Genomic DNA, 27,413 nt, shown 5'->3' with positions numbered 1-27,413 from the left:
ACCTTTGCTTATAGGTGTAAGGAGTGACAACCTGTCTGTATAGGACTCTCTCTTTCACATGAGAGTAATCCACTATTACTTTAGCTGGAAGGCTACTATAAGCTTCTCAAAGCCTTTCCCATTAACCATGGGGCTGGGTCAGACCACCTATTTACTTTCAGGCCACTTACAAGAGGTAAACTACTCTTTTGAACTGGTAAAATAGGCTTCTGTTTCTTTTTTTTCTTTCTCTGACTCCTTGGGAATTTAAATGTCTTTGGGACCACACCTCTACTCTACACATTCTGAAAAACTTTCGAGTTCAATGTGCTTAAGTAGGTCTTATCAACCTCCTAAATTCTTGCCTCTTTGCCATTCCAGCCAATCTTCCCTTTCTATCTGCAAAGTTGCTTCTCTTCCTCTTTTAATTAATTTAAGTCTTTCTTCTTGCTGCTGTCTCATCAGCTGGTGCAACAATACTGGCCCAAGTATCAGTGCCTAAGCTCCATTTCAGGCTGGTCTACCTGCCTCTTCCAAAGTAGTAGCCAAAAGAGGAATCTGTCCCTTCTGCCTTTTCCATGTTTGGTATAAGGCTCTGGTAAGAGGTTTAGTTTCAGCAAGCAGAATACTGGCTAGTTTCTCCAAAGTCTGAACTTTGCAAGGCTCAAACTCCTTTACTTTTGCCCTCTTCCTTTTAGCCAAAGCTAGTTTTCATTTAAGTTTAAGCCACTTTGTGCTGGTACCCAGTTTTGTTAGTTTCCCATCTTTTAGATAGTCCACATTTTTTTGCCTATTCCAACCTTTTTGTATTCCCCATCTTTTGCCACCAGCTGTACACAAGTGAGCAAGCTCTAAACACTACCAACAGGTAGTGGCAACACACACAGACAAACATTCAGAGGCTAGTACTCACTACTCCACTCTTTCCCTACTATGCCTCCTCCAACTACTACTTATGAGTCCTACTGCTGGAGAACTGTAGCTCTATCTACTTTAGGCTGTTTCAGGAACAAACCTCCTTTCCCTCTCTCCCACCCATCAACCACCACACCCAGCTGCCTCTCCTTTTATAGCCAACAATTGCTCCACTGGCTGCGAGAGGAATTAAAGGGACAAGAGAGCAGCACAGGTGCTGGTCATTTTGTAGGCAGCCTATCCTCTTGCATATCCAATGAAATTGAAAAGAAGGAACGGCTAGATGGACCAAATACGTCTTCAGGGTTTCCCCTAAAGCTTGTTTGCTTTATGCCTAATGGGTCCCACTTAGCAACAGATTCTGTAGGCGTGGAGACATTGGAAAAAATTCCCTTGTATTGCTATTGGAAGGGCCAACAGTTTTGATTTCAAAGTGCAGGAAATTTGACAGCCATGAATATTAATACTTATCTGCCCTCCTGGAATATGTACGCGCAGTCCTTGTTTAGCAACTGCAATCGGGACAATTACAATCAGTAACTTAGCTGTTAAGCCAAGCACTCACTTGAAAGAACTGTAACTGCTTATGATCTTATTTCAATTTTCCTTTGCTTTAAAGACCTGTAAAGGTCATAATTTCAAGGATTGGTTTCAATTGCAAAAGATGGGCTAAAAGAAGACAATCTGTAAGTATTTCACAGAAAGGAAAGTTATATTGTTCCTAAAAACTTTATACACTTTTTTGTGAGATAGTTTGTTTGTTTTTAAGTTAAGGTATGCAACTTTTCCTGTAGAGCATCCATAACTGTAAAGTTCAGTTGCACCCAGAAGACTAACTGGTAGCCTTTGAGCGGATTCACCATTAAGCCACAGTGATATTAAGTTCTTTGTCTCCAATGTACCATACAAGCAAGTTACTTTGTTTAGCACTTCTGTTCCTGGCAGAGGGAGAAAACAAAGAGGGATTTAAAAGGAATCACCACACAAAGCTCATCTCGTGGGCCGCTTCTGGAACAATCCAGAGAGAGCTGCATCTGGATTGCCTGCAGGCTGGAACCCTTCCCCCTTCAATGAATGTTCTATCTTACAGGGAAGAGTTGTGGGATTCTAATGGCTCCAAAACATTCCAGTGAGATGAAAAATGACAACGTGAAATAATTTCACTGCAAGAAGCGAGGAAAGCACAAAGAAAGCTTCGGAGAAAGGTGAGCATCGAAACAAGCATAAAATGATGGTGTCGGGTTAAAATTTGAGTTTACAGCATAGTTTCTGGCTAGTATTTATAAATCACACCTGTACCAACACAGAATTAATTACCAGGCCACAGTAAACAACAGATGGACACTGTATTATGATAGCCAAAGGAACAATGGAACAAGACTCTCTTTTCTGCATAGATATTACAAGCATAAAAACTTGCTTAGGCTTGCAACTTGTCCAGGTCTTAGCAAGAACAAGCTAAAATGTATTCCTAGCAATATGGTGGCATTTTAAACTCTGATAGTTTAAGGCCATCACCCATTTTGGGATTGGTCAATGAATCTACTAAACGTTACGTTACAAGCTGCTTTACAGGTTCAGTCTGATGAATGCTGTCAAGTCTTCAGATTGTAGAGAAAGATAAAAATTACAAAAGAAATAAAAGAAATGGAAAGTATTACTAATACAAAAATATTTCAAAATATTTTTCATAGTAAAGCTATTGCCTTCGTTTGTAAAGCACTTCCCCAGATTCATTTCAGGATATCTTAATATTTTTTTCCTTTAGCATCCTTTAATTTTCAAGAATATACAGTGGGACCTCTGGTCCCAAAGGGCTCAGATCACGAGTAATTCGGGTGCTGACCGAAAAACCTGCTAAGTGGGTCACTCAGGTCACGAACACATCCTTGGGTGCCAAATAAACACAGCCACAGTGATTTCCCCTGCATAGCGATTTCCCCTGCCGCGCCATTTTTTGTGTGCGCGTGCATGCACAGTCAGTCTTGCTTCTGGTCACGACCAAATCGGGAGCCCATCAAAGTCCTGGAACGCATTGCAGTCTGCACCCAAGGTCCCACTGTATCAGCATTTCTTTGAAAATAGCATTTAAACTGTATATTCCTTCCAGAAGACATTCCTTGCCACAAGCTGTCAGTGGTTTTATTTCTTTCCATTGCTATTGATGTGTGTTTATTTACCTATATTTGTCTACTGCCCACTTCACGTGACTCAAGGTGGATTGTAAGAATATAATAAAATATAAATCCAAAATTAACATTTAAGAAATAAATAATTATGAGACCGTAAAAGCACAAACGCCTGATGAAATAAACAGAGCTTAAGTACATTTTAGTTTAGTTTCACTTTATTTGTATGCCGCCCTTTTCCCTGGGGGGACTCAGGGCGGCTCACAGTTCAAAGGGGGGGGGGGGGGAAGGACAAACAATTTACAACGTAAAGACACAACATCATTTAAGAACTCAACAGTCATACAATTCGAGTAGGGGTTAGAGTCTTTAACCCCAGGCCTGCCGGGATAGCCAGATTTTAAGGGCGGTGCGGAAGGTCTGGAGGGTGGTGAGGGTCCGGATCTCCACGGGGAGTTCTTGAAGACTAGGAACTTGGGGCCCTTACACTTCAGGAGACAAGGGGCAACCATAGAGGACCATCAACAAGGGGCATCGTTGAAGCAACCATAGAGAAGGAGCATCATCAAGCCCCACACTGCTTGACTTCATGTGGTGGAGCATTCAGCATCCCTTCTCAAAGGATGGGCTGAAGCATGCCTGGAAAGGTGACCCTGCAAATACGTAGGAGACAAGCCATTGGGGGCTTTGAAAGTATCTTGAGAAGGGGAGCCAACTCGTCAGTACTGTGACCATAATGTTTGTGCTGGGAAATGTGTATGCCACAGAGAGCTCTTGGAAGTGCAGAGTAAAGATTTTGCACCCATCACGTAACAGTAGGTAGTTTCACAAGCTTTCTACTTGCCAGCATTATCTATCTTCTTTCCAGCTTTTCTTCTGCTGCTAGAAGCTATGCGCTTCTAAGAGTTGCACAACCAGCAGAAATTCAACTGGTAAATCCTGTCTCAGCCTGGAGATGTAGTCATAAAAATTAAAAAAACCTGTACTTGATAATGTTGCATTCATGTCCAACAACTGTTAAAAGCTCAATACTCCTTATTTCAGATGTAGCTTTCAATATCATAGTGGGGGATGTGAAACATTTATATTATGGAAATTGTGTAGCTGACATGATAGGGTAGCAGAATGTGACGATTTTGCATATTGTACTAGTTGGTGTAAATTCTGAGGAAGTATATTCACACAAAAAAAAATGAACCAGAAGAGCCCAAATCTGCCATAACAGTGTTTCAGAGGAGGCTAATAAAGCGAAATGAAATACCTGTTTGTCTATATGTCTGTATCTGAATACAAACACCATATCAGGGGGTGGGTGAGGGGGAGGGTGGAAATATAGACTCAATTTTCAGAACAATGAATGCACTTGGATACTGTTGCTTTTTTTTTCTTTTTTTTTCTTTTCTTCTTTCTTTTCCTTTTATTTTTCTTTTGTTTTAGTACAAAACAAATGAATACTAGAAATACACCGAAGCGAGGTGTAGAGGGAAAGAAGAGGGGGGAATTAAGAGGGAGTGAGAAGGGAATGTAAGGAGGGTGAGATGGTGGGAAGGGGAGAAAGGAATGGCTGAGGGGGAGGGGAAGTAGAAGAGGGGATTGTTGGAAGGGAGAAATGAAAGTTGGAGGGGTAGAAGGAAGGGTGTATGTAGGATAGAAGTGTTATGAGTTGTTTATTGCTTCTTTTTTTTTAACTGCACAGTATTTAAGTGATTGTATAAAGGAAAATGAAAATGTAATAAAAGAAACCGCGCTCGACTAAACCACGCCCGATTAAACCGCATCGCTGACGTCATCAACAGGGCGACAACAGCGAGCGCGGAGAAAGAAGGGCGCTTTAAATAGCGCTTTGAAAGCAAGCCTATTCAAGTTAAGGTAAGGGTTAGGTTTAGGGTTAGCTTTAGGGTTAGCTTTAGGATTAGGTTAAGGGTTAGGGTTAGGGTTAGGGTTAAGTTAAGGGTTAGGGTTAGGTTTAGGGTTAGGTTAAGGGTTAGGTTTAGGGTTAGGTTAAGGGTTAGGTTTAGGGTTAGGTTTAGGATTAGGTTTAGGGGGGTTATGTTTAGGTTTAGGGATAATTTTAGGTTTAGAGTTTACAGCGTGCTTCTGTCTCCGCGCTGTTGTCGCCCTGTTGATGACGTCAGCGACGCGGTTTAGTCGGACGCGGTTTAGTTGAGCGCGGTTTTGTGGTGGAACCCATATTTCCAAGCAGTGTCCACTGAGTAAAAATGCATAGGATTACAACCTTAAATCTTTCAAAGAGCAGACAAAATGTTATCCCTGTATCAATGTGCATATACAGACAGAGAGGCACTGAATTCTCTTCAAAATAATTCCGTCTCCTCTGAAAAGCAAATGGATTTGTGGAGAGGGCAGGGCAGACTTCTGCAGAGACCCCGGACCCCCAATGGGTACATCTTGCTGTTCCTGGATTACAAGATAACATTTAGATTTGAGGAGGGAATTTTGTGCAAAATCCCTGAGTGTTAGGAAGAGGAAAAAAAAAACATGGCATGTGTCCAACTATCCTAACTCATTCCCTGTCTCATAAAAATATTTATAAAAAGTAATTAAACACAAGCATCTTCCAGGTATTCTATTTATTCCCTCTATCCAATTTTGTTTCAGATTGTTGAGACTTTTCTCTGATTATGCCTTTTTTTTTTATTCCAAGGTTTGCTAAGTCTACTTAGTTTAAAGGAAGTAATTTTGGGTCTGTTTTTTTTCTGAAGGAAAATATAGTAAAAACAATTACTGACATTCCAAGAAGTAATAAATTGTACTTTTTAGCAACCCTCCCTCCTCACCAGGACAGGCTGAGGAGAAGAAAAGGAGATTTGGAGTCCAGACTCCACAGGATCTTTCTTTATAGGAACTGCCAGAGTTTAGGAAGTCAGAACTTGGGCCAGTCACTTTTCTCTTAACCCAAGGAAGCAAACCAGAGGTGGGTTCCTGCCAGTTCGCACCTATTCGGTAGAACCGGTTCGTCAAATCTACCGAATTGGTTAGAAGAAGTTCCACCAGTGGACCCGGAAAGCAGGCCACACCTACAGAAGAGGTTCCAAAATTTTTTGAAACCCACCACTGGTCCTTGGATATGATTATTCTACACTATCATGCTCATATTTATAAAACTCAGGGCCTCTGTGAAAGGTAAGGATGACTACTGCGTTTGTGGTGTAATCAGAACATTGCGTGTGTTGAAGTTGTTTTAACGCAAACCAAAGATGCCTTTTAAAAAACAAGTTTACATCATATTCTTATGCATGCCAGTGCTGTGTGGGGGGTAATTTAAGGTGGTTCTGACAAGTGTCGTCGGCATCTTCATATCCGGTCACATGGGTGGCAAGCCACTCCCATCCGGTCACATGGGTGGCAAGCCACTCCCACAAAGGAGGCCACACCCACAGAGTAGGTTCGAACAATTTTTGAAACCCACTACTGGAGCAAACAATTGGCAAATCACTTTTGAGAAACCTTGCTAAGAAAACTGCAGGTTCAGGTAGCCACCAGGAGTCAAAAACTGACTCAAAAGGAAGAAGGTAAGCAAAGCAAGGCAAAAGAAGAAAAAAGAAACCAACTTCACAAGTACTACATTATCATTGCCATCTAATTCTGATAAAACAGGAACTATGTTATGTGGTTTACCTTTTTTTTTTTGCATATTGGCTAGACAGAGACAGAAATAGATGTATTCAAAGATATTTTCATTTTTTTTCTTGAAGTTTAGTTATTGCCACGCAGCATCTACAGAGAGTTTTAAAAAATCCAGATTGTGCCAGCAACAGTGCAATCGAAACCTGCCCCTTTTTTGCATGCATCACACATGCATTAAAAAGCTTTGATCATTCAGTTGCAGGCACCACCTGGCCTTTTTTGGGCCGTTTTGGCAGCTTCTTGGCTGCCATGTAACAACATAAGCCGGCATGACAGAACTTGGAGCTGCATCTTGCTAGAAGAGAATTTGCAGCTACATTCCGTTGTATAGCATTGTATAAAACTTTTATCATCGCTACCTCTGATTTAGTGGAATTTGGATTAATGTTCAAGTACTCCTTGACTTATGACCTCAATTGAGCCCAACACTTCTGTTGCTAAGCGAGACAGTTGCTAAGTGAGTTTTGCCGTGTTTTACAACCTTTCTTGCCACAGTTGCTAAGTGAATCACTGCAGTTGTTAAGTTAGTAACATAGTAACCTCGTGACCCGACAAAAGGGTGAATGACAAAACCGCACCCGACTAAACGGCGTCACTAAAACCGCAACATCATCGAGCCGACAACAGCGCGTCAACAGAAGGGCGATTTACAACAGCGCATCGGCAGAAGGGCGATTTAAGTTAAGGTAAGGGTTAGGTTTAGGTTTAGGTTTAGGTTTAGGTTTAGGTTTAGCGTTACGTTTAGGGTTAGGTTTAGCGTTACGTTTAGGGTTAGGTTTAGCGTTACGTTTAGGGTTAGGTTTAGCATTACGTTTAGTTTTACAGCACGCTTCTGTCGCTGCACTGTTGGCGCGATTCAGCGCTCATTCGTCGGAGCGCTTTAGAACACGCGGTTTTGTCACCATGGTTTAGTCGGGCACGGTTTTGTCGTTCGCCCTTTTGTCGGTGAACCAGTAACCTACCTTCCCCATTGACTTTGCTTGTCCGAAGGTTGCAAAAGGTGATCACATGAGCCTGGGACACTGCAACCGTCATAAATACATGCATGGGGATGCTGCAATAGTTGTAAATGTGAAAAATGTGTCATAGGTCACTTTTTTCAATGCCCTTATAATTTCAAACAGTCACTAAACAAATGGTTGTAAGTCAGGGACTACCTGTAGTTTGTTTTGATTTTATTCTGCATTTTGAACTCTTTCAAAAAAAAAATGTTTCAAAACATAGTTTATTATAACTTAATTAAATTTTCAGCCTATCAGTCTGATTTAAATGGACTTCATCCAGCTTGTTACAGGTGCTGTTTGAAGTGGTTTTAACTTAAAGAGACTGGGATCAAATTTATATGGATTTGTGTATTCACTAAATCATTAGCTGAGTTAAGTTATAGTACCTCAGAGTGATGAAGATGATGCCCTGGAATTACTTCTGTGTGATCACTTATAACATTAAAAGAAGCCACAAATTTATGCTTTTACCTGAGGTGTATCTTAGTTCATTTTATGAACTAAGCATAAATGATTTTACCTGAGGTATATCTTAGTTCATTTTAACTTAACTGGTGTAAATTAACTGCAGTCCAGTTTGTTCAGTCTTCATCTGTTTCACCTATCTTGTAAAAATACCTCAGGTAAAAGCATAAATTGATTTTGTTGTAAAGAATCACACTCATTCAGATTATAAGCATTGCAGAGTGTAATTTAGTGAGAAAGTAACAGCAACAGAAAGTAAAGTATGTTATGTTAAGGAATCTTATTGTTAGTTAGTATGTAGAAAGATTTTGGCATTGTTAGGGGGATATACGATAAAGACAAACTGAATTGAAATCTTTATTAATACCATTATCCTTTTAAATAAAAATAATGACTTGAATTACTTGTACAGTTTTTGTTCAAGAGGGGCATTGGCCAAACATACAATTTTTTAAAATGTTAATATTCAATAAAACCCAACTTCATCAAAGAGGAATGCGAATGCTGAGCAAGAGGCAGTTGGAAAATATTCTGACTCAATTTGGAACAACGCACCTTAAGGTAATCTTTAAACCTACTGTAAACATTTTTACATCCTTGTATTCATTCTAACATATTTTAGCTATAGTTAATTGAAGTTAGAAACATCAAATTCCAACTATTTTTTAAAAAGTTTGCAGTCAAAGTATATATTCATTACATATATTCATTTAAATCACGATGTTATCTGCTGTGGCCAGAGTGATTCATTTCAGACATGTGAAATTTGTTTAGAGATTTCAATGAACCATCCTGGTGAAAAAAATAGACATCGAGAAACAAATCTGATAACTAGGAATTTGTAAAATAGCTAAATGGCATTCATACTAAACTATCCTCCTAGTTAGCCAATCTTGCTTCTCTTCAGATACTAATTTAATGTAATTAATATATTTTAGCTATATTTAGCTATTTTCTGGATGGGAATGATAAATCCTTGCCAATTTACCGCCGATAATCTGAGGCTCTACTAACAGACTCATCTTTTTTTTCTGCCAACGTTGCACTAAAGTAATAGTACAATGCCATTTCATCAGAGGTAATCTCTGTTTAGTTCTCTATGATACACGCCATTTCCCACTAGGAAATCCTGTAGAGGATATTGCAGTGTATCTTCACATAGCCTGCACATATTATGTTCTGTATATAAATATCAACTCAGATAATTTCCCATAGAAATAATATTCTTGCCAGATGGAAACTTCCATCTGCATGAGGTAGGCATATTAAAAAAATAGTTTACTGTACTATTGTAAACCTGTTTTCTGGTTGTGTTATTTTTTTTTTTTTGTGATCAAAAGGTCTGTTAAACCCAAAAATGCAGTATATCTGTAGGTATGTAATGTGAGACAGATGTTTTGTGAATGTGAATTTTATCTGTTACAGATACACATGCCTCTTTTATTCTACAGCAGTAATCTCTCTCCTCTAAGAAAAATAAAGTTCATCTTTACAATTAGCAAAAGAAAGTCTACAGGCTTGTCTCAAAGTGCAATCTACCAGTTCCTGCTCTAGTAAAAAAATGCAGAGGCATAAACTCTTGTGCCCTTATTGTCTATTCCTATTCTGCCATATAGTAGTATTGCTATTGTCTTTATTTATTGACAGCAGAAGGTAAAAAATCTTAGATTACTCTCCTGAATGTGAGGTGGGTTAAAATTAGACAGATGATAAGAAAGGCAAGTTTAGCCACCTAACAAAATGCACATTTAAGAGGTGACACAGCCCGCCGCCACTGAAGTGGGGAGTGCTACCCTGTTTTCCCGAAAATACGACCTCCCTGGATAATAAGCCCAATGGGGCTTTTGAGCGCATGCGCTAAAATAAGCCCTCCCTGAAAATATTGCAACAGAGCAGCCATGAGGTGATTATGCTCACTGCCTCCTGCACCTCAAAAATAAGACCTCCCCGAAAATAAGGCCAAGCGCGTATTTTGGGAGTCAAAAGAAAATAAGACCCTGTCTTATTTTTGGGGAAACACAGCAGGTGAGGGGGAGTGGGCTCTTTTCTGCAGTCCCTTTGGCTGGTCAGTCTGGCTTCTTCCAAACCGTGGCACGACAAAACCGCGGTCCACTAAAGCGTGCCCGATTAAAGCGCGTCGCTGACATCAGCAGCAGCGCGCCAACAGCAACCGCGGAGAAAAAAGGGCGCTTTGAAAAGCGCTTTGAAAGCAAGCCGATTCAAGTTAAGGTAAGGGTTAGGGTTAGGGTTAGGTTAAGGTTTAGGGTTAGGTTTAGCGTTAAGCGTTAGGTTTAGGGTTAGGTTTAGGGTTAGATTAAAGGTTAGGTTTAGGTTTAGGTTTCGGGGGGTTAGGTTTAGGTGTTAATTTTAGCTTTAGCGCTCACAGCGTGCTTTTTTCGTCGCGCTGTGATGACGTCAGGTACGCGGTTTCGTCGAGCGCCCTTTAGTCGAACGCGGTTTTGTGGTGGAACCCTTCCAAACATAGGCTTTTAAAAAGAGGTCTAAGATTCTGGCAACCAACTCCAGGGGAAGCTCCAGGGAGATGGGGAGATTGACTCTGGATGGCCAGGCATCTGGTATCTCTTGCAGACCAAGCTAAAATAGCTATAGAGGGCAATGTCCAATGACCTCAGGTGGGAGAGCATACATACAGCAGACTAAAAAAAAAAAAAAGCTAGATGGATCCCAACCCTTGATCAGGGAAGCAAGCCAGATGATATCGATTGAAAAGTCATGTTGGAAAAGGGAGAACCGTGTTTTAAAAACGAAACAGCTAGGGCCTGTCCCAGGAGCACCTGGCAGGTGCAAATAAGAAAAAAGCCATGTCATGAAGATATTGGGAGGGGGGAGAGTTACTATGACATTTGTTTGCAATGCTTAGGCATACAAGGCAAAGAGCCTTATGTGTGAGTACACATAGATACTGTATAGTTGTGAAGAAATACCATATTCCTCATGGAGAAAAAAATATCGTCTGGCAAGCAATGCAAGTAAATTCCACTGAGTTTGAGGAAGCTCGTTCTGTAAGTGATTTGTGAGAAGCAGGTGAAAGGGCTCAAAGAGTTATAATTACATATTTCATCATTTAAATAACACAATAGAAATTTCTCTGATTTTACCAAGTGTTCATTTTTGATGCATATGCTATGTCCACATTATTAAAGTAAGGCAACAAACTATTCTACCAGATTTCTTTGAACATTTTAGTCCGGTTTTTCTTCACACTTCAATATTTAGCAAGATCCAAAAAAACTGCCCATTAATACGCTATTGTAGTTATAAATTATGAAGCTTTATGAGCCCATTTCAGTTAGTATTTAGTAACAGCGAACAGCTAAATTCAACTATTTAAATACCAGAGATTCCAATGCAAAAGTCATACTCCAGCTGAAACAAAGTATTTTCCTATCTTTTCCTCTGTTTTTCAAGGGAAAGAATTTACACCCTTTTAGTGAAATAAAGATGAATAAAGTAAAGACTATTTACTTTATGAGTAAAGACTATTCCAAAGAATGCTTTGCTCTCAAAGTTAAACTACACATTAAAATGTATAAAACTTACAGCTCTGTTATTTCTAGAACTACAATATCTTCTTTTAGTTACTAATGAAACATTCAACAAATGGGGGGGGGACTGTTTTTTGCGTGTTTTTCACAGCATCACTATTTTCCGAACAGGGAGAAATATGGTCGACGAAGAGGGGATTGGGTGACTCTATTGATGGGTGAAGGGAGGAAAGATCCTTTCCACGAGGGACGTGAGCAGCGCTGAAGTTGTGTTGGGGGTCGAGCGGATGAGAGATGGAAAGGGGGAGCATCGAAACGAAAGGTCCCGAGTCAGGTTAAGTAAGAGGCGGCGCTGCTCTTGATCCCGCTACCTTCAGCGCGATCCCAGCGGCTCCTGGAGTCAGACTCGGCGGGCTGCAGGAGAAGCGGAGACACTGCTGGGCGCGGAAAGTCGGCGGCGAGAGACAGAAGCATCAGAATAAACAAGAGTTGGAAGGGACCCTGGAGGTCATCTAGCCCAACCCCCCCCCAAAGCAGGAAACCCTACACTGGAGAATTCTGGGAGTTGAAGTCCACAAGTCCTAAAAGTTGCCAAAGTTTGTGCCCCCCCCCCCCCCCCGATACCATTTCTGGCAGGCGGCAGTCCAGTCTCCTCTTGAAAGGTTCCAGCGATGAGGAAGGGGCAGCCGGGTTTCAAAGGAGAGGGGGGAATAGAGAAAATCCCGACGACCCACTCTCCGTTAAGGGCGATTAAAGAGAGACTGCCTTCCCCGATGCTCTCGGGAGGAGGAGGAGGAGGACGACCGAGCGCCTTTCCCCTCGAAGGGCAGCCGGCTCGCCAGCGAGCGAAAGGAGACGATTTGCCACAATGAAAAAGGATGGTGGGGGGGGGGGCGATATTTCCCCCTCCCCCTCCCCCTCCCTCCCGGAACGTCGTTCTCGAGGGGGGGGGCGCCCTGTTTGAGACGTGCGCGTGCCTGTGTTAATTGAGGGGTGGGGAGGGGAGGGGGTGGAAGCGAGTCAGAGCCAGCGGATGGAACGCTGGGAGCGTGACGTGTCCCTCTGGCCGCCGCCCTCCCTGCTCAAGCTATATAAAGGACGCCGCTCACCCCCGTCGGTCTTTTTCGCTACGGGTTTGCCGCTGCTTCGGAGGTGAGTGCTGCTCGACGCGCGCGCGCGTGCCCGTGCCCGAGGCCTAGCCGCGTTTATTAGACCTGTGGCGGGTGTGGGGACGGGGGGGGGGGGGTGGGAAGGCCCGAGGAACCGCTTGAGGCGCACGTGCTCCCGGCCCGAGCCAGCCCGCGAGAGGGTTCGGGAGACGGAAGGAGCAGCCACGCACGCTTCTCCTGCGAGGTGGGGGTGGGTGGGAAGGGGACCCACGCGCGTGTCTCTCTCTCCGCGTCACTGCCCCCCCTCCCTCCGGATTAGGCGCAACAGGTCCTGCCGCGAGGGCTTCGGTTACAAATCCGGACGGGGCCCATTCATGCCTTCGGGGCGCGAGCCGACAAGGGGGTTTTATGAGGGAAAAGATTTTGGGAGCGTCCGCCGGGAAACGTGGTTACGGCGGGACGGGGCCGACTGCACTCGTGGCGCGGGGTGGTGGTGGTGGTGGTGGGGAGCCTTCAGCTTCGGCCTCGAGCCGCGGAGGGTTCTTCGCCGGAATCCAACCCCGCCGCCCGCTTCTCCGCTTTTTACACACACACAAAAAAATGGCCGCTCTCAGCGGCGGCTGCTTGCCGCTACCGTCACAAAATGGAGGACGCGGGGCGGGGCGCGCCAACAAGTGTCTCTCTCCCCCCCCCCCAAACCTCCTCCGCGGCTCGTGCTCGCCTGGCCCCCCGACACAAAGGAGCCGCTCGGCCTTTGCCTTCCCCCTCACGCCTGGGATGCCCCTGGCGGGCGGCCTGGAAGCGCTGGAGCCCCTCCCCGAGTCGAATCCCAGTTGTCTCCGTGACCCTCGCCGCCCTGAAGAGGGGGGTGGAGCCGAGAAGCTCGAGGCAGGCCTCGGGCCTAGTCTCGGCCTAGCAGCTCCGGAAGGGAGGGATTAATCTCCCTGGCCGCCCTTCCTTCCACCATGCCCTGATTTACTTCGTTACCAGAGAATTTTAAGTGCGTTTTTCCCCCCCTCTTCCATTGAAAAAAAGTATTTATTTTATTTTTTTGGCCTTGTGTCCTTCATCCCCCTTAAAGGACCTTTATTGGAGCCGACGGAAAAGCCTATCTAACCACCCAACATGGGAAAGGAAAAGACCCACATCAATATTGTTGTCATCGGACACGTCGATTCTGGCAAGTCCACCACCACTGGTCATCTTATTTACAAATGTGGTGGGATCGACAAGAGAACCATTGAGAAGTTTGAGAAGGAAGCTGCTGAGGTGAGTTTGTGGCCTGAAGAACTGTTGGTTTATCTTGTATTTTTTATGTAAGGTGCTTGACTTAAAAGTAATTTGCTTTATTTTAGGTATTGCTGCTAAAACCTTATTTAGCATTCTATCTTACTGTACATGTACATTAACATTAGTAATGTACTGTACATGTACATAAGTAATGTACTGTACATAAGTAATGTAGTTACAAATTTCGTACTGGGTTTTATAGATTTTAAGAGAAAGGGATAAATTATATAAGCAAAATGTATGGGAGAAGTGTAACTAGAAAGATAATTGTTATATAGGTATATCATTGTGCTTTGTAAATGTAATGTTACAAGTTGATTAAAAAGGTATGCATTTAAGTGGATATCTTAACATATTGGCAGATGCAAGGAACTGGATTAGCACTGTCAAGGGGTTAAGTAAGTGAGAGATACTTGGAATTCCTCACTAGTTATGCCAGTTGCTTGATCTTCTAAACATAGATTGTGTTTCAGAGCATTAGTGCATGCTTCCTTTGAAAGAGCAACAGCAGTCTTGGAACATTTTGTGCTATGTGTTAACAAGAATTTTTCTTAATAGATGGGTAAAGGCTCCTTCAAGTATGCATGGGTATTGGATAAGCTGAAGGCAGAACGTGAACGTGGTATCACTATTGATATTTCACTCTGGAAATTTGAAACCAGCAAGTATTATGTCACTATCATTGATGCTCCTGGACACAGAGATTTCATCAAAAACATGATTACTGGTACATCCCAGGTGAGAATTAATGTGAACTTTGTCATATACAATATTAATTACTTAAAATTATTATTGTATGTTAGAAATAGTGAAGTTAATGACATATTTTCTTGCCTCTCCCAAAGGCTGACTGTGCTGTCCTTATTGTTGCTGCTGGTGTTGGTGAATTTGAAGCTGGTATTTCCAAGAATGGACAAACCCGTGAGCATGCCCTTCTGGCTTACACTCTCGGTGTAAAACAACTAATTGTTGGGGTCAACAAGATGGATTCCACTGAGCCACCTTACAGCCAGAAGAGATATGAGGAGATTGTCAAAGAAGTCGGCACATACATAAAGAAAATCGGCTACAATCCAGATACAGTGGCATTCGTGCCAATTTCCGGCTGGAATGGAGATAACATGTTGGAGCCTAGCTCTAATGTAAGTAATTATTGATAGGGGTTTTTTTTTTGTCTGCAGTCACATCACAAAGTATTGCAAACAATTGTGCTTTTTCCCCCTTTCTAGATGCCCTGGTTCAAAGGGTGGAAGGTGACTCGTAAAGATGGTGGTGCTAGTGGAACTACACTGCTGGAAGCTCTGGACTCTATCTTGCCACCAACTCGTCCAACTGACAAACCTCTACGCTTGCCACTTCAGGATGTCTACAAAATTGGTGGTAAGTATTACAACAGCAATGTAGCAAATACCTATTTGAAAAAGCTTATTAAGGATGTATATTTACATTTACAATCCTGGCTAGAGAAATTGTATTTCTTTATTTAAGGGATTGGTACCGTTCCAGTCGGTCGTGTGGAAACTGGCATTCTAAAGCCAGGCATGGTGGTGACATTTGCTCCAGTCAATGTTACAACTGAAGTAAAATCTGTTGAGATGCATCATGAGGCCCTAAGTGAAGCTCTTCCTGGTGACAATGTTGGCTTCAATGTAAAGAACGTATCTGTAAAAGATGTCCGTCGTGGTAACGTTGCTGGAGATAGCAAAAATGATCCCCCAATGGAAGCAGCTGGATTCACAGCACAGGTAACTTGGCAGAAGTTTTATTGTGTCAGTGATTGTAAATTCCACAGATAGGGCGGTATGATTCACTCAAATCTATTCATAGGTTATCATCCTGAACCACCCAGGCCAAATCAATGCTGGCTATGCCCCTGTTCTGGATTGTCATACCGCTCACATTGCTTGCAAGTTTGCTGAGCTGAAGGAAAAAATTGATCGTCGTTCTGGTAAGAAGTTGGAAGATGGTCCAAAGTTCCTCAAATCTGGAGATGCTGCCATAGTTGACATGATTCCCGGCAAGCCTATGTGTGTTGAGAGCTTTTCTGACTATCCTCCTCTGGGTAAGTGTTATTTATTAGAAGTATCTTATCATTGTTGTGCTGATATTGTTACTGTCAGGTCAAGGTATAATGAAACTTGGATTTACCAGATCTTGGGGTAGTGGATGCTACATGTAACAGATGAAATCCTTTTCAGACAGTCAAAATTCAGCCGCTTAGCAACTGGTGTGCATTTATGTATTTAGTGTCCTGGAGTCATGTGATCTCACTCAATTGTTATTTGAGTCTGCTTCCGCACTTACTTTGCTTTTTAGGTCACAAAAGGTGAGATGATTCCAGACCACTAAATACAGCAGTTCTTAAACTGCAGTGATTCACTTAACTGGCAAAAAGAGTCATAAAATAGAGCAAAACTGAACTGTTTCTTAGCAACAGAAATGTTGAGCTCAGTTGATCGTAAGTTGAGGACTACCTGTAATATGTCCCTACACAATGTGGATGACAAATCGCTAAAATATACTCCCAATTCACCAGGCATTATCAAATGATGGGTGTGCTATGTCCTATGCAAGAAATTTCATATTAAATTTACTTTTTGATTAAAGTAAAAAATGTTGCAATGTCTCCTCTACTGAAGGAGTTTAATTATGTTGATGGTGCTATAAGACGAAGTGTTTTTAACCAGATGTATTGGGTTGTACTGCTGTTGAAATACCAAGTTAATTGCAACCTCATTTACTCTTGGTAGTGGAGGATCTGAATTGGGAAAAAGAAATTGCTGGATCTGTATTCCTGTACTTTGAAAGTTATAATTCCTTTTTTCTCCCCCCATTAGGTCGTTTTGCTGTGCGTGACATGAGACAGACCGTGGCTGTTGGTGTCATCAAGGCTGTTGATAAAAAAGCAGCTGGTGCTGGGAAGGTCACAAAGTCTGCCCAGAAGGCTCAGAAGGCTAAATGAAAATTCTGTACAACCGCCACCTCAGTCTTAATCAGTGGTGGAAGCATGGTCTCAGAACTTTTTGTCTCAATTGGCCATTTAAGTTTAATAGTAAAAGACTGGTTAATAATTACAATGCATCGTAAAAGCTTCAGAAGGAAAGGAATGTTTGTGGACCATTTGTTTCGTGGCAGTTTCTAAGTTATTAGTTTTTAAAATCGGTAATCTTTTTTTTTTAAATGGAAACAACTTGACCAAAATCTGTCACACATTTTGAGACCATTAAAATCAAAAGTTTAATGCAAAGTCTCTGTGTTCTTTGGGGCTATTGGATACACTTTGATATTCAAAAATGTTGTGCTTTGCAGAGCAGTATGGTAGCTAAAAGTAATTATACCTCATTGATTTGGGGAACGTGATTGCAAAAGTATTGCAGCACAGTCTTAAGCGTGATCTTAGTTTTGTGCCAACATTTAAGAATTAGAAAATAGTAAAGGCGTTAAAGCTCAAGTATATTGAAGGTACAACATAACGTTTGTAGATTCAATTTTCATGTTTAATATTCAAAAGCACATGTAGGCAGCGACTTCCGTGTTTCTGTGCTATTAGTATAGGGTAGCGTTCGGTCATATTAAATGGAATTTTCATTGGAGCATAGTGTGATCATGTTGCAGGTTATGACACAGAAATTCACTTGATAAAGAGTATTTTTCAAGCTAATTGCTGCAAGTGAATGGGTGTTAAATCAACTAAAAGATCAAATGCTGTTTTTCTGCTTTATAAGAAAATTCTAAGTTTAATGTTTTCCAAGATAATTATACTTCATCTTTAGTATAATTCTCAAATGAAATTACACCCTTCAAAAAAATCATGACCAGTTAAACATTTAAAATTTTGTTTAAAAGCAATATTGTGCTGAGATTAATCTGTATTCAGGTTCTAGGTGTTATGCCAAAGTTGGTAGTTTAAGTCCTATAGTAAATGAAGTCAGTAGTGCCATTTCCTTAGAATAGATCTGGTATTTAAATAGTGCTATCAGAAGAAGACATTGCTATGCACCATTTCGGCTTCAGAATTTTAATTTTCATTTGTGGTATCCTACAGAGATGTGGTCAATAAAAAAATATTGTAGCTTTTGTGGAGCTTCATAAAGGACAATAGCATTTTATATTAACATACATGAACTGTTGGCTGTTTTTACCTATACAGCACAAGGTGTAACATGCAGAATAACAAGCTTTTCTATCCTTAAAATACTTGGTTCCTTTCAAATTGTTTTGATGCTCCTGTTACAGCTGAGTATTTTTAAAGAATTCGTGGTGAGAGTGAAGCATTGCTCTTTTTAAAATGAGAACTAAAACCTGAGTTTTAAAGTTTGGATTGTACCTTCAGTTTCTCTCCGTGTCTGACTACTATAACTGCTAGATAAATGTAACAGTGAAAAAAGTAATGACAACTTGGCAGTATTATTTTCAAGGAATAACAGTTTGAAGAAATGACATGTAATAAGTACTTAGCAAAGCTACTTTCAAACCATGAAAGCCTTAGATTTAAAATAAAGATTAGGGGGAAAAAAGTAATTTCAGAAAGTTATTTTTAACTGTTAGCCTCAAGTGGGCAGATGAAAGTACTGCTGCATTGTCCAGTGGTGTTTTCCATTTGTTATTTAAAAGGGCTTGGACCAAAAAAAAACCCACTGAGAAACATTGAAGGCAAACAGCTAAATTGATGAAAGTATTATCAGCAAGTCTGGTTAAGTCCTATGAGCTGCACCCAAAAATATTTTTGGAGATAAGTGTGCCAGGACTTTGATTTTAAAATACCAAGCTGAGACGGCTTTGCACAGACTGAAGATAATTCTATGCTGTCATTGGAACTGATAGCAATTACTTGCCTATGTCAAATAACTGCCTTTGGTTATTACTAATTTGGTCAACACTTTCTGGCTATTCACATATGTTGATTAGTTTTGCTTTCCATTGCATATGTTATAGTAATAGTACCTGTTGGGTTAATGAAAAAAAAAATACTAAATTTTGTAAGCAAACACTTGGTCTTCTAGTTTATCTTCAATAAATTTTAAGTCTAGAATTACTTTACCTTCATGGCTCTTTATTTTCCAGGTAAGATGATGTTTCAAAAAACATGAAGCAATTGTCTCTTCTTGCAGTTGCCAACCAACTGTATGTGAAAGCCCACTAGGCTTTCAGCAGGTGTTTTCACTGAAAGCAATTTGCCTTTCGAAGAACCTGTTTTTTGGTCACTTTAGAGCCTGCTTAAGCTGTATCAGAAGCTGCTGTGATATATTAACAATTCCATATTTGGAACTTAACTATGGAAAAAAGTCATTTTAAAGCATCCATACACGTTAGGAATGGCAAATTGCCTAGGCTGCTGTGCTCATTTCAATATGAAAAGTAAAATTGAGTGTGATAACTAAAGCTCTAAAGATTAAAAAAAGCAAGGTTGGTAGGCTATGCTTGGAGATAAGAATTTTAACATCCTTAGGAACCAACATGTAGGAAAAAATGAATTGGGGAGGTTAGGGAAGTCCTGTACATTGGGTTTTAAAAACGTGTGCATACGGAGAAAATTAAAATTGCATATTTTCCCCTTTGCTTGAGGATGACAAGGCTTTTACACAATATTTTTCCTCTAAAGGCACAAAGTCCCACATCTGAACAGATTGACAGTTCTTGGATGGGTTGAGCATAATTCTTAGTACTCCGTGAGCATCAATGTTTGCTGCTGTTTGTTCAGAAGGCTGTCCCCAAAGGATCACTTTTATCCCTTAATTAGAGTGATGGAAGTACCCAATTCTTTGTAGATAGCACCCAAAATCACAACTTTTTCTTGTTGATTGCTGATAGATGGGGTGGAGCTACTTCCTATATGGGTAGCTTGTAAAGCCAAATAATTCCGCTTTTATCAGTTTACAGTTCTTTTAAATATTCTCCAAAAAAGCCAGTTCTGTGGTCATCCTCGTGAGGAATAGAAAAACACCAGCCTTGCTCTTCTGAAGCATTTCACAGGGGCCACTTATAAGCACTTAGTTTATTAAATTTATATTCCACCCATCTTGCTGTCAATCAAATCTGGGCTTCTTCCAGCTCTGCTATTGTATCCTAACTTCTGAGTACTCTCACAAGAGAAAGAGCCAATGATATAACCAGTCCAGAAGAGAGAAAGATGCCTCCTAAAATGGATGTGCGCTTCCTGGGTGTGAGTTAGTAATAATCCCCCAAAGGAGGAGAGCTATTCTGGGAGGATCAATGTAGGGAGGAATTTTGTTTACAAATTTCCCCACAAGTAATGTGGCTCGGTCATATTCTTCCACTGAAGCACAAATTCTATGATAATGGCAATAAAAGGGCAGGAATGCAGCCCTTTCATGTGAAGATACAATATTAAACTAAGTATGCATCAGGTGTTCAGTAAGGTTGTTAGTACAGGCACTCCCCAGTTAAGAATGAGTTCTGTTCCTAATTTTTGTTTTTCATCTGAATCTGTATTTAAGTCAGCTCATATTTACAAATAAGACTGCCCAACCAAGGTGCTGAAGTCACATAATGTTGTAATATAATTCCTTATGTAGGCGTAACGGTCACCCATGGCCCAGTGGATAACAGGGCATGCAGAGCCACGCTGAACCACAGGAAACAAACTCCATAACATCCTGACATCCTGATAGTTCATAACATAACATCCTGAGATGTGCCCTACCAATGACGCCCAGGATTTGACCATATATAGACAGGACTTCCCTGAGCAGTAGATTAGAAATTGTACTTTTACAGGCTGCTTTTAATCACATGCTGATTGCTGATTTGCTCCTCCTGCCTTTGTCCTATCTCAATAAATGGGGCTCTCAGACCCCCAATCTGGGTCGCTCCATCCCGAGAAAGATCGTGTCCGTGTCTTTTCTCCACATTGGCCTCATGGACGACCCACGGGAACATCACAACATAATGCTTTGGCAACTGCTGAAAAAAAAAACCTGTATATTAAAAACTCCAGAAAGAATTGCGTGGCTTCAGTGCTTCACCGGCTTGAAGAAGAATGCCATTCACCATTATTAATAATAAGCAACCTGTTCTTTATTTAAGAATAAGCAGCTAGGGATTGTCCTTAAGTTGAATGTTTTTAACCCAAAGGTTGCCCAAACAGTACTCAGGATGATACTACAAAGACAACGTTGCATTTGAAAAGATCAGAACTGTGTAATAAACATGGTATCTTCCTTTGGACTTGATTCCCAGAGCTGTTCTTACTTCCCAATATCCTTTTACAGTTTAATTAATGTTGTTATGTCCAAATGCCTGATTCTAGTTCTCATGCCTCTTATATTGGGTACGGTAATGCTAGGAAGCTCAGACATGAATCCACTGAGCCAATACCTATAGTATTTTATATCAGAGAGGTGCCTGCTCAAGATTTTAGACCGGATAAAACTCATCTTGGATGTGTGTGTGTGGGGGGAGGGGGGTCACCTTCATTTATTCTAGTAACCGATATCAAAAGGACAAACTTCCAGGAAGTCAAAATAATCAGAATAGCAATCTTCAAATTTAAGTCTACCGCATCAAAATCACATCTACTATAGTTCTAGTTCTGATCAATAATTTGGTCTGAAGATATATGAAACTTCAGAGCAAAAGTAGCTTCCACTCCTGGGGGAGGACTTAAGGATCTGGGAATGCTGCTCATACACTTCCAGTCTCTTGGTAAAGCATATTTACTAACTCATCCTCCTTGCTCTCAACCGGCCCAGGATAATTTTGTGCTCCCAAACAGAGGAAGCTGGTTCATAAGCTTTCTAAAGGAACTTTTTGGGTTGCTCAGCTCCTTTCATTCAGACATGAGTTGGTGTACAGATCAGTGGTGGGTTTCAAAAATTGTTCGAACCTACTCTGTGGGTGTGGCCTCCTTTGTGGGAGTGGCTTGCCGCCCATGTGACCAGATGGGAGTAGCTTGCCGCCCATGTGATCGGATATGAAGATGCCAACGACACTTGTCAGAACCACCTTAAATTACCTCACACACAGCACTGACATGCATAAGAATATGATGTAAACTTGTTTTTTAAAAGGCATCTTTGGTTTGCGTTAAAACAACTTCAACACACGCAATGTTCTGATTGCACCACAAACACAGTAGTCCTCCTTACCTTTCACAGAGGCACTGAGTTTTATAAATATGAGCATAATAGTGTAGAATAATCATATCCAAGGACCAGTGGTGGGTTTCAAAAAAATTTGGAACCTCTTCTGTGGGTGTGGCCTGCTTTCCGGGTCCACTGGTGGAACCTCTTCTAACCGGTTCGGTAGATTTGACGAACCGGTTCTACCGAATAGGTGCGAACTGGTAGGAACCCACCTCTGGTACAGATACATAGCTGGAGGCTGAATATCAAGCACTGCCTGCTCTCGGCCACAAGGCAGCTTCTTATCCAGATCAGCCTAGCCTAAGAAAGCAGTGACAATCTGGATCTATCAGATCACTTGCTGTGCTTTCTCGAATGCTTTCTACAATTGCCCTGAATATCAAATCTTGCCTATTAGGAAGCTCAGTTTGCTGCTTCCCCTGCTGTGTATGTCATGATCCAAACCTACTCCATCAGCATTTTCTACTCCATTTGAGTGAAACATGAAGGACAGCAGGAGGAAAAGATCTTTTTACAAGGCAATACCAATTTAATTTGTAGGTAATAGCTGAGGCTTCCTTCAAAATTGAGTCCTGCAGCTAGTCTTGCCTCAGTGACTTTTCCGGAATACTGGGAATTATTTTGGGAAGACTCAGGCGAAATAAGAAAGTGAAATATTGGACTAAACACATGAAGTTGCTTTTTTAAACCATTGCTGAAAGTCATTCACATCAATCTTCCCCTTGATGAACCTTCCTTCCTTCCTTCCTTCCTTCCTTCCTTCCTTCCTTCCTTCCTTCCTCAAATGTATCTATACAAATTGCTGATAGCTACGCATTCCGGTAGACTGGATTGCTTAAAAAAATCCAAAATGCAATTTTATTTAACAATAAAAAGAGTTTAAAAAACATACAGCAACACAAACAACCCAGACAATGCTCTCTACATGTGGCTGCCCTTGAAGAGCACCCGGAAGCTTCAACTGGTCCAGAATACGGCTGCGCGGGTTATCATGGGGGCACCCAGGTACTCCCATGTTACACCCCTTTTAGGCGGCCTGCACTGGTTGCCGGTTGTCTTCCGGGTGCGATTCAAGGTACTAATTATGACCTTTAAAGCGCTCCATGGCTTAGGCCCAGGGTACCCGTGAGACCACCTACTGCCACCAGTAGCCTCCCACCGTCCAGTGCAATCCCACAGAGTTGGCCTCCTCAGGGTGCCATCGGCCAGACAGTGTCGGCTAGCCACCCCCAGGGGGAGAGCCTTCTCTGTGGGAGCGCCTTCCCTCTGGAATAAGCTGCCCCCGGAGCTTCGTATAATCCCCGACCTCCGGTCCTTCCGACGCACCCTAAAAAGCTGGCTTTTCCAGCAAGCCAGTCTGGCCTGAACAAAACAAATCAAATTATTGATTACTGTTAATTTTAATTTGAATTCTTTTTAAAAAAATGTGTCATTGTCAATTTTAATTGGGTTTGGGATATCCTGTTTAATTTCTTCTTAACTTTTGTATTATATATTTATTTTAATGTTGTACGCCGCCCTGAGTCCTAGGGAGAAGGGCAGCATAAAAATTGAATAAACCTAAACCTAACCTAAACCTAAAACAACCATAATAATAACAACAGAAAATCACAATAGGGTTTCAATAAACAAATTAACCGCAGGCTTGAGTCCTTAAGGGCTTTTTGGAACCCCAGGAAAATGGTCCCCTCTGTATCTCTGATGGGATAAGGTTCCAGGGAGAAAATTTATGCTTCCTTAGTTCCATAAGATAACAATTTTTAACAAAGGGATCTGAAATGTATTCACTCTGCAGAATGTATTGGACAGGCAGACACAGTAGAGATAGGTGGTCCTTTAGTTATCCAGGCCCTACGTCATGAAGGTAAAACCAGCACTTTGTGTTACACGCTTAGTAGCCAATTAGCAATTAATGCAGGGGTGACACCAATACACCAAGAAGCATCTGTTATTGTCCATGCTGCTGTATTTTCAACCACTTCCAAACGGGCAGTGAGAACAGTATCAGCAGAGGTGGGTTCCTAACATTTCGCACCAGTTCGGTAGAACCGGTTCGTCAAATCTACTGAACCGGTTAGAAGAGGTTCCACCAGTGGACCCGGAAAGTAGGCCGCACCTACAGAAGAGGTTCCAAAAATTTTGAAACCCACCACTGGTGGGTGTGTAATGTCCCGCAGTTATCTACGCATTAATAATGATCTAGTAATATTTCCTTATGCATTTTAGCTGTTTACCTTTCCTTACATAATTGGTGTTTTATTTCATACTTTTGGATTTCTAATTTCTGTTTCCGTTAGTTGGCAACTGCTAAAACCAATCCCACGTGAAAAAGTATTCAAAGTCTTCTTGACTTTAATTGTCAATTTATTTATTCCTGCACATTGTAGTATTTATTCATTTACATATCTCTGTTTTTCCACTGTTGTGCAAACACAATTCCAGCAGCTGCTAACATGTGTAAAATTAAATATATATTATACTTCCTTTCAAATAGCCAACAAAATATTTCTGGTTTTAATTCCATATCTTGCTTTACGATTGCTTCTAACCACTAACTTCTGAATAGCTACTTGGACCGACCTAAGTACTAATTCATAATTTCATATCTGGTCACATGGGCAGCAAACCACTCCCATCCGGTCACATGGGTGGCAAGCCACTCCCACAAAGGAGGCCACACCCACAGAGTAGGTTCCAACAATTTTTGAAACCCACCACTGAGTCTCAGGTAGAGTCCATTGCAATAATCCCATTATGAGATGCCATAATAGTCTGAAGGGCCTCCTGATTAAGGAAAGGGCACAACTGGCACATAGGATGAATCCATGCAAAGGACTTCGTGGCCAGAGCTGCAATCTGTTCATCAACCAGGAGAACCCCTAAGATGCTTGATAACCTTGAATGGAGAAATGCATGCATAAGTGCACCAGCGTGCCTAACGTCCCTGTTGTCAGGCCTGCAATTATATTCCTTTTAGAATTTTGGCCTGCCTCACTTTCTCTTATTTCATTATGCTGTTTCATTAGTATAGTTGATGGGAGGGGGGAATAGAAAGGAGTAGGATTGTGGAATGTGTTGTTATCATTCTTTTCTAGAAGCTCAAGGTCATCTTTTGTCTCTGCATCTTTGCACCTGACCGGAAGCAGCTGGGTGTGGATGCCAGCGTGGAAGAAGATTGGACCATGTGATGGATTGTGGGTGTGGGGACAAGATCATTAACTTTTAACTGGGTGGAATTCTGATGTAACTTCCATAATTGGGATTTCACAGATGTGCTAAGATGTCTAATTTATTAAATTGGAACTTTAAGGATCGTTTTGCCTTGGACTCTGATTTAATTCTATATGATACTTGGAATGCTGACACCTGTCCTAATGTCCCCATTTATTTGTACCCATTTCCTATGTTCTTATTCATGTTTATTCCTATTCCTGTTATCTTGCAGGAATGACAAACAAACAAACAAACAAACAAACTAACTAACTAACTAACTAACTAACTAACTAACTAACTAACTAACTAACTAACTAAATCTAAGACCAAAGGTGAAAACATCGCTGCTCTGGGGGAGCCTCTTAGCCACAGCCTCACAATCTTGTTGAGATTGAACCGAAGTTTGAGCCTGCCAATCTAGACCTGAACACTGGTTCAGTATCTTTTTACTTTTTTCATTTATTCAGTCCTTGTCAAGAAGTGAGAAGGCAGAGCCCCTTCAGCAGCAGAATTTATCTAGCGCCACCTTGTGGCTGCCATGCAACTTTATTAAATAAGGCTGTGATAGAAGATTTGAACAGAAAAACCTTTATGTCATTTTCCTATATACACAATGGCACACATTAAAATGAAATTCAGATGCACCACTCTTGAAAGAGAAAAATGCTACCCACCAAACAATGTCACCATCCCAAGAATAATAATTATAATAACAATAATAATAGTAGCAGCAGCAGCATCCCAAAATGCCAATTTATATGAAAACGATACTACATTTGAAGGGGAAAACAGTTTGGAGGGAATGCAAGTATATCAGATGCACTTGCCAGAAACTCCTTTAAAAGGTTTGGCCCATTTATTTTGGGGGGGCCAATGCGGTGATCACTTGTGTTCAGGACCCTTTTAGATGTCAGTTGTGCACAATTGCTATACAATTTCCATAACCAGGCAAAATTCAACTACATTTTTGCTTAACAAAAGTAAGTCATTATTAAGCCACCTGTTTAACCAAATTAACAACAGGAGGAAACAAAAGGAATGGCATATGGAACAATTTGGCTAAATTGTGGAATTCTATATACTTAAAAGCATCACATCTGCATCTCATTAATGGTTTTTCTGTCAATAATGGAACAAGTCTATCCCTTCTAGGTTCAGGTCAATATGTTAATGCTGGGCAGTAATGCTACTGTATAAAATACTTATACAGTAGGCAATAAGCTATTTGAAAAATATAATAGCTATCACAATATTTAGTATACTGTGTGCATAATATATATTACCCCCATATATCCAATTGCTAGGCAACATTTCATGGCTATTTAGACTGATGAAAGGACCTTGAAATTTTGCAGCTTATTTATTTAAATTTATTGACTGCCCAACTCCAATGAATCCTAATCCTCTCCCTACACACCCCCATTTTATGGCTGAAGAACAATTGGTTAATGAACTACATTCAAGATATTGTAATATGAAATCCCTTCTATTTCTATCTGCAAGATACATTTGCCAGTTAAAATTAAGCAAGGTTTTTTTTAATGGTCACTGTTATTAGCCCAAAATTGTTTAAAGGTCTACTTGTGAGAATGCCTCACCTCCTTTATTTGCTATGAAGGGAAACATTTAAGGAAAAATATCTGAGATATTCAATAACAGAGCAATTACTATGAATTGTTAATTGTATCTCCTCTTTTCACAGAGCAATGTTGGGGAAAATTTGGAGCCTTTGGTTGTTGCTAAATAAAATGCAATGGTGAGGGAAACTAGTTACCGTAATTCAGCACTATTAGAAGGACTACAACAGTGATGGCCAACCTTTTTCACCAAGGGTGCCAAAAGCACACAGGCTAGTGCTATCGTACATGCTTGTGCGCCCACCCCCATAATTTAATGGCCCCCACACCATGCCCCCTTACATGCATGCATGAAACATCACCACCACCCACTGTTCCACGCATGCGCGCAGAGGTTTCTTGGAGCCTCCCCCGCCCCCCTGGAGACCTGTTGTCCAACTTCCAGTCGGCCCGGTAAGTCTGTTTTATTCTCC

General features: G+C 41.2%; 1 protein-coding gene across 1 annotated transcript; it reads left to right on the top strand.

The window, feature by feature from the left end:
• The first annotated feature begins 12,696 nt into the window (after positions 1–12,696).
• On the top strand, positions 12,697–18,705 carry EEF1A1 (eukaryotic translation elongation factor 1 alpha 1). Its single transcript, XM_032215142.1, has 8 exons — positions 12,697–12,798; positions 13,837–14,024; positions 14,604–14,783; positions 14,891–15,187; positions 15,275–15,425; positions 15,534–15,790; positions 15,873–16,107; positions 16,883–18,705. The coding sequence occupies exons 2-8, from the start codon at positions 13,881–13,883 to the stop codon at positions 17,005–17,007; spliced, it is 1,389 nt and encodes a 462-aa protein (XP_032071033.1). The 5' UTR covers positions 12,697–12,798; positions 13,837–13,880; the 3' UTR covers positions 17,008–18,705.
• Positions 18,706–27,413: the final 8,708 nt, after the last annotated feature.

This window comes from Thamnophis elegans, chromosome 4 (assembly GCF_009769535.1).
Source record: "Thamnophis elegans isolate rThaEle1 chromosome 4, rThaEle1.pri, whole genome shotgun sequence".
Classification (NCBI taxonomy): domain Eukaryota; kingdom Metazoa; phylum Chordata; class Lepidosauria; order Squamata; family Colubridae; genus Thamnophis; species Thamnophis elegans.
The sequence above is the reverse complement of the archived record's forward strand: the minus strand, read 5'-3'. Positions and strand labels throughout refer to the sequence as shown.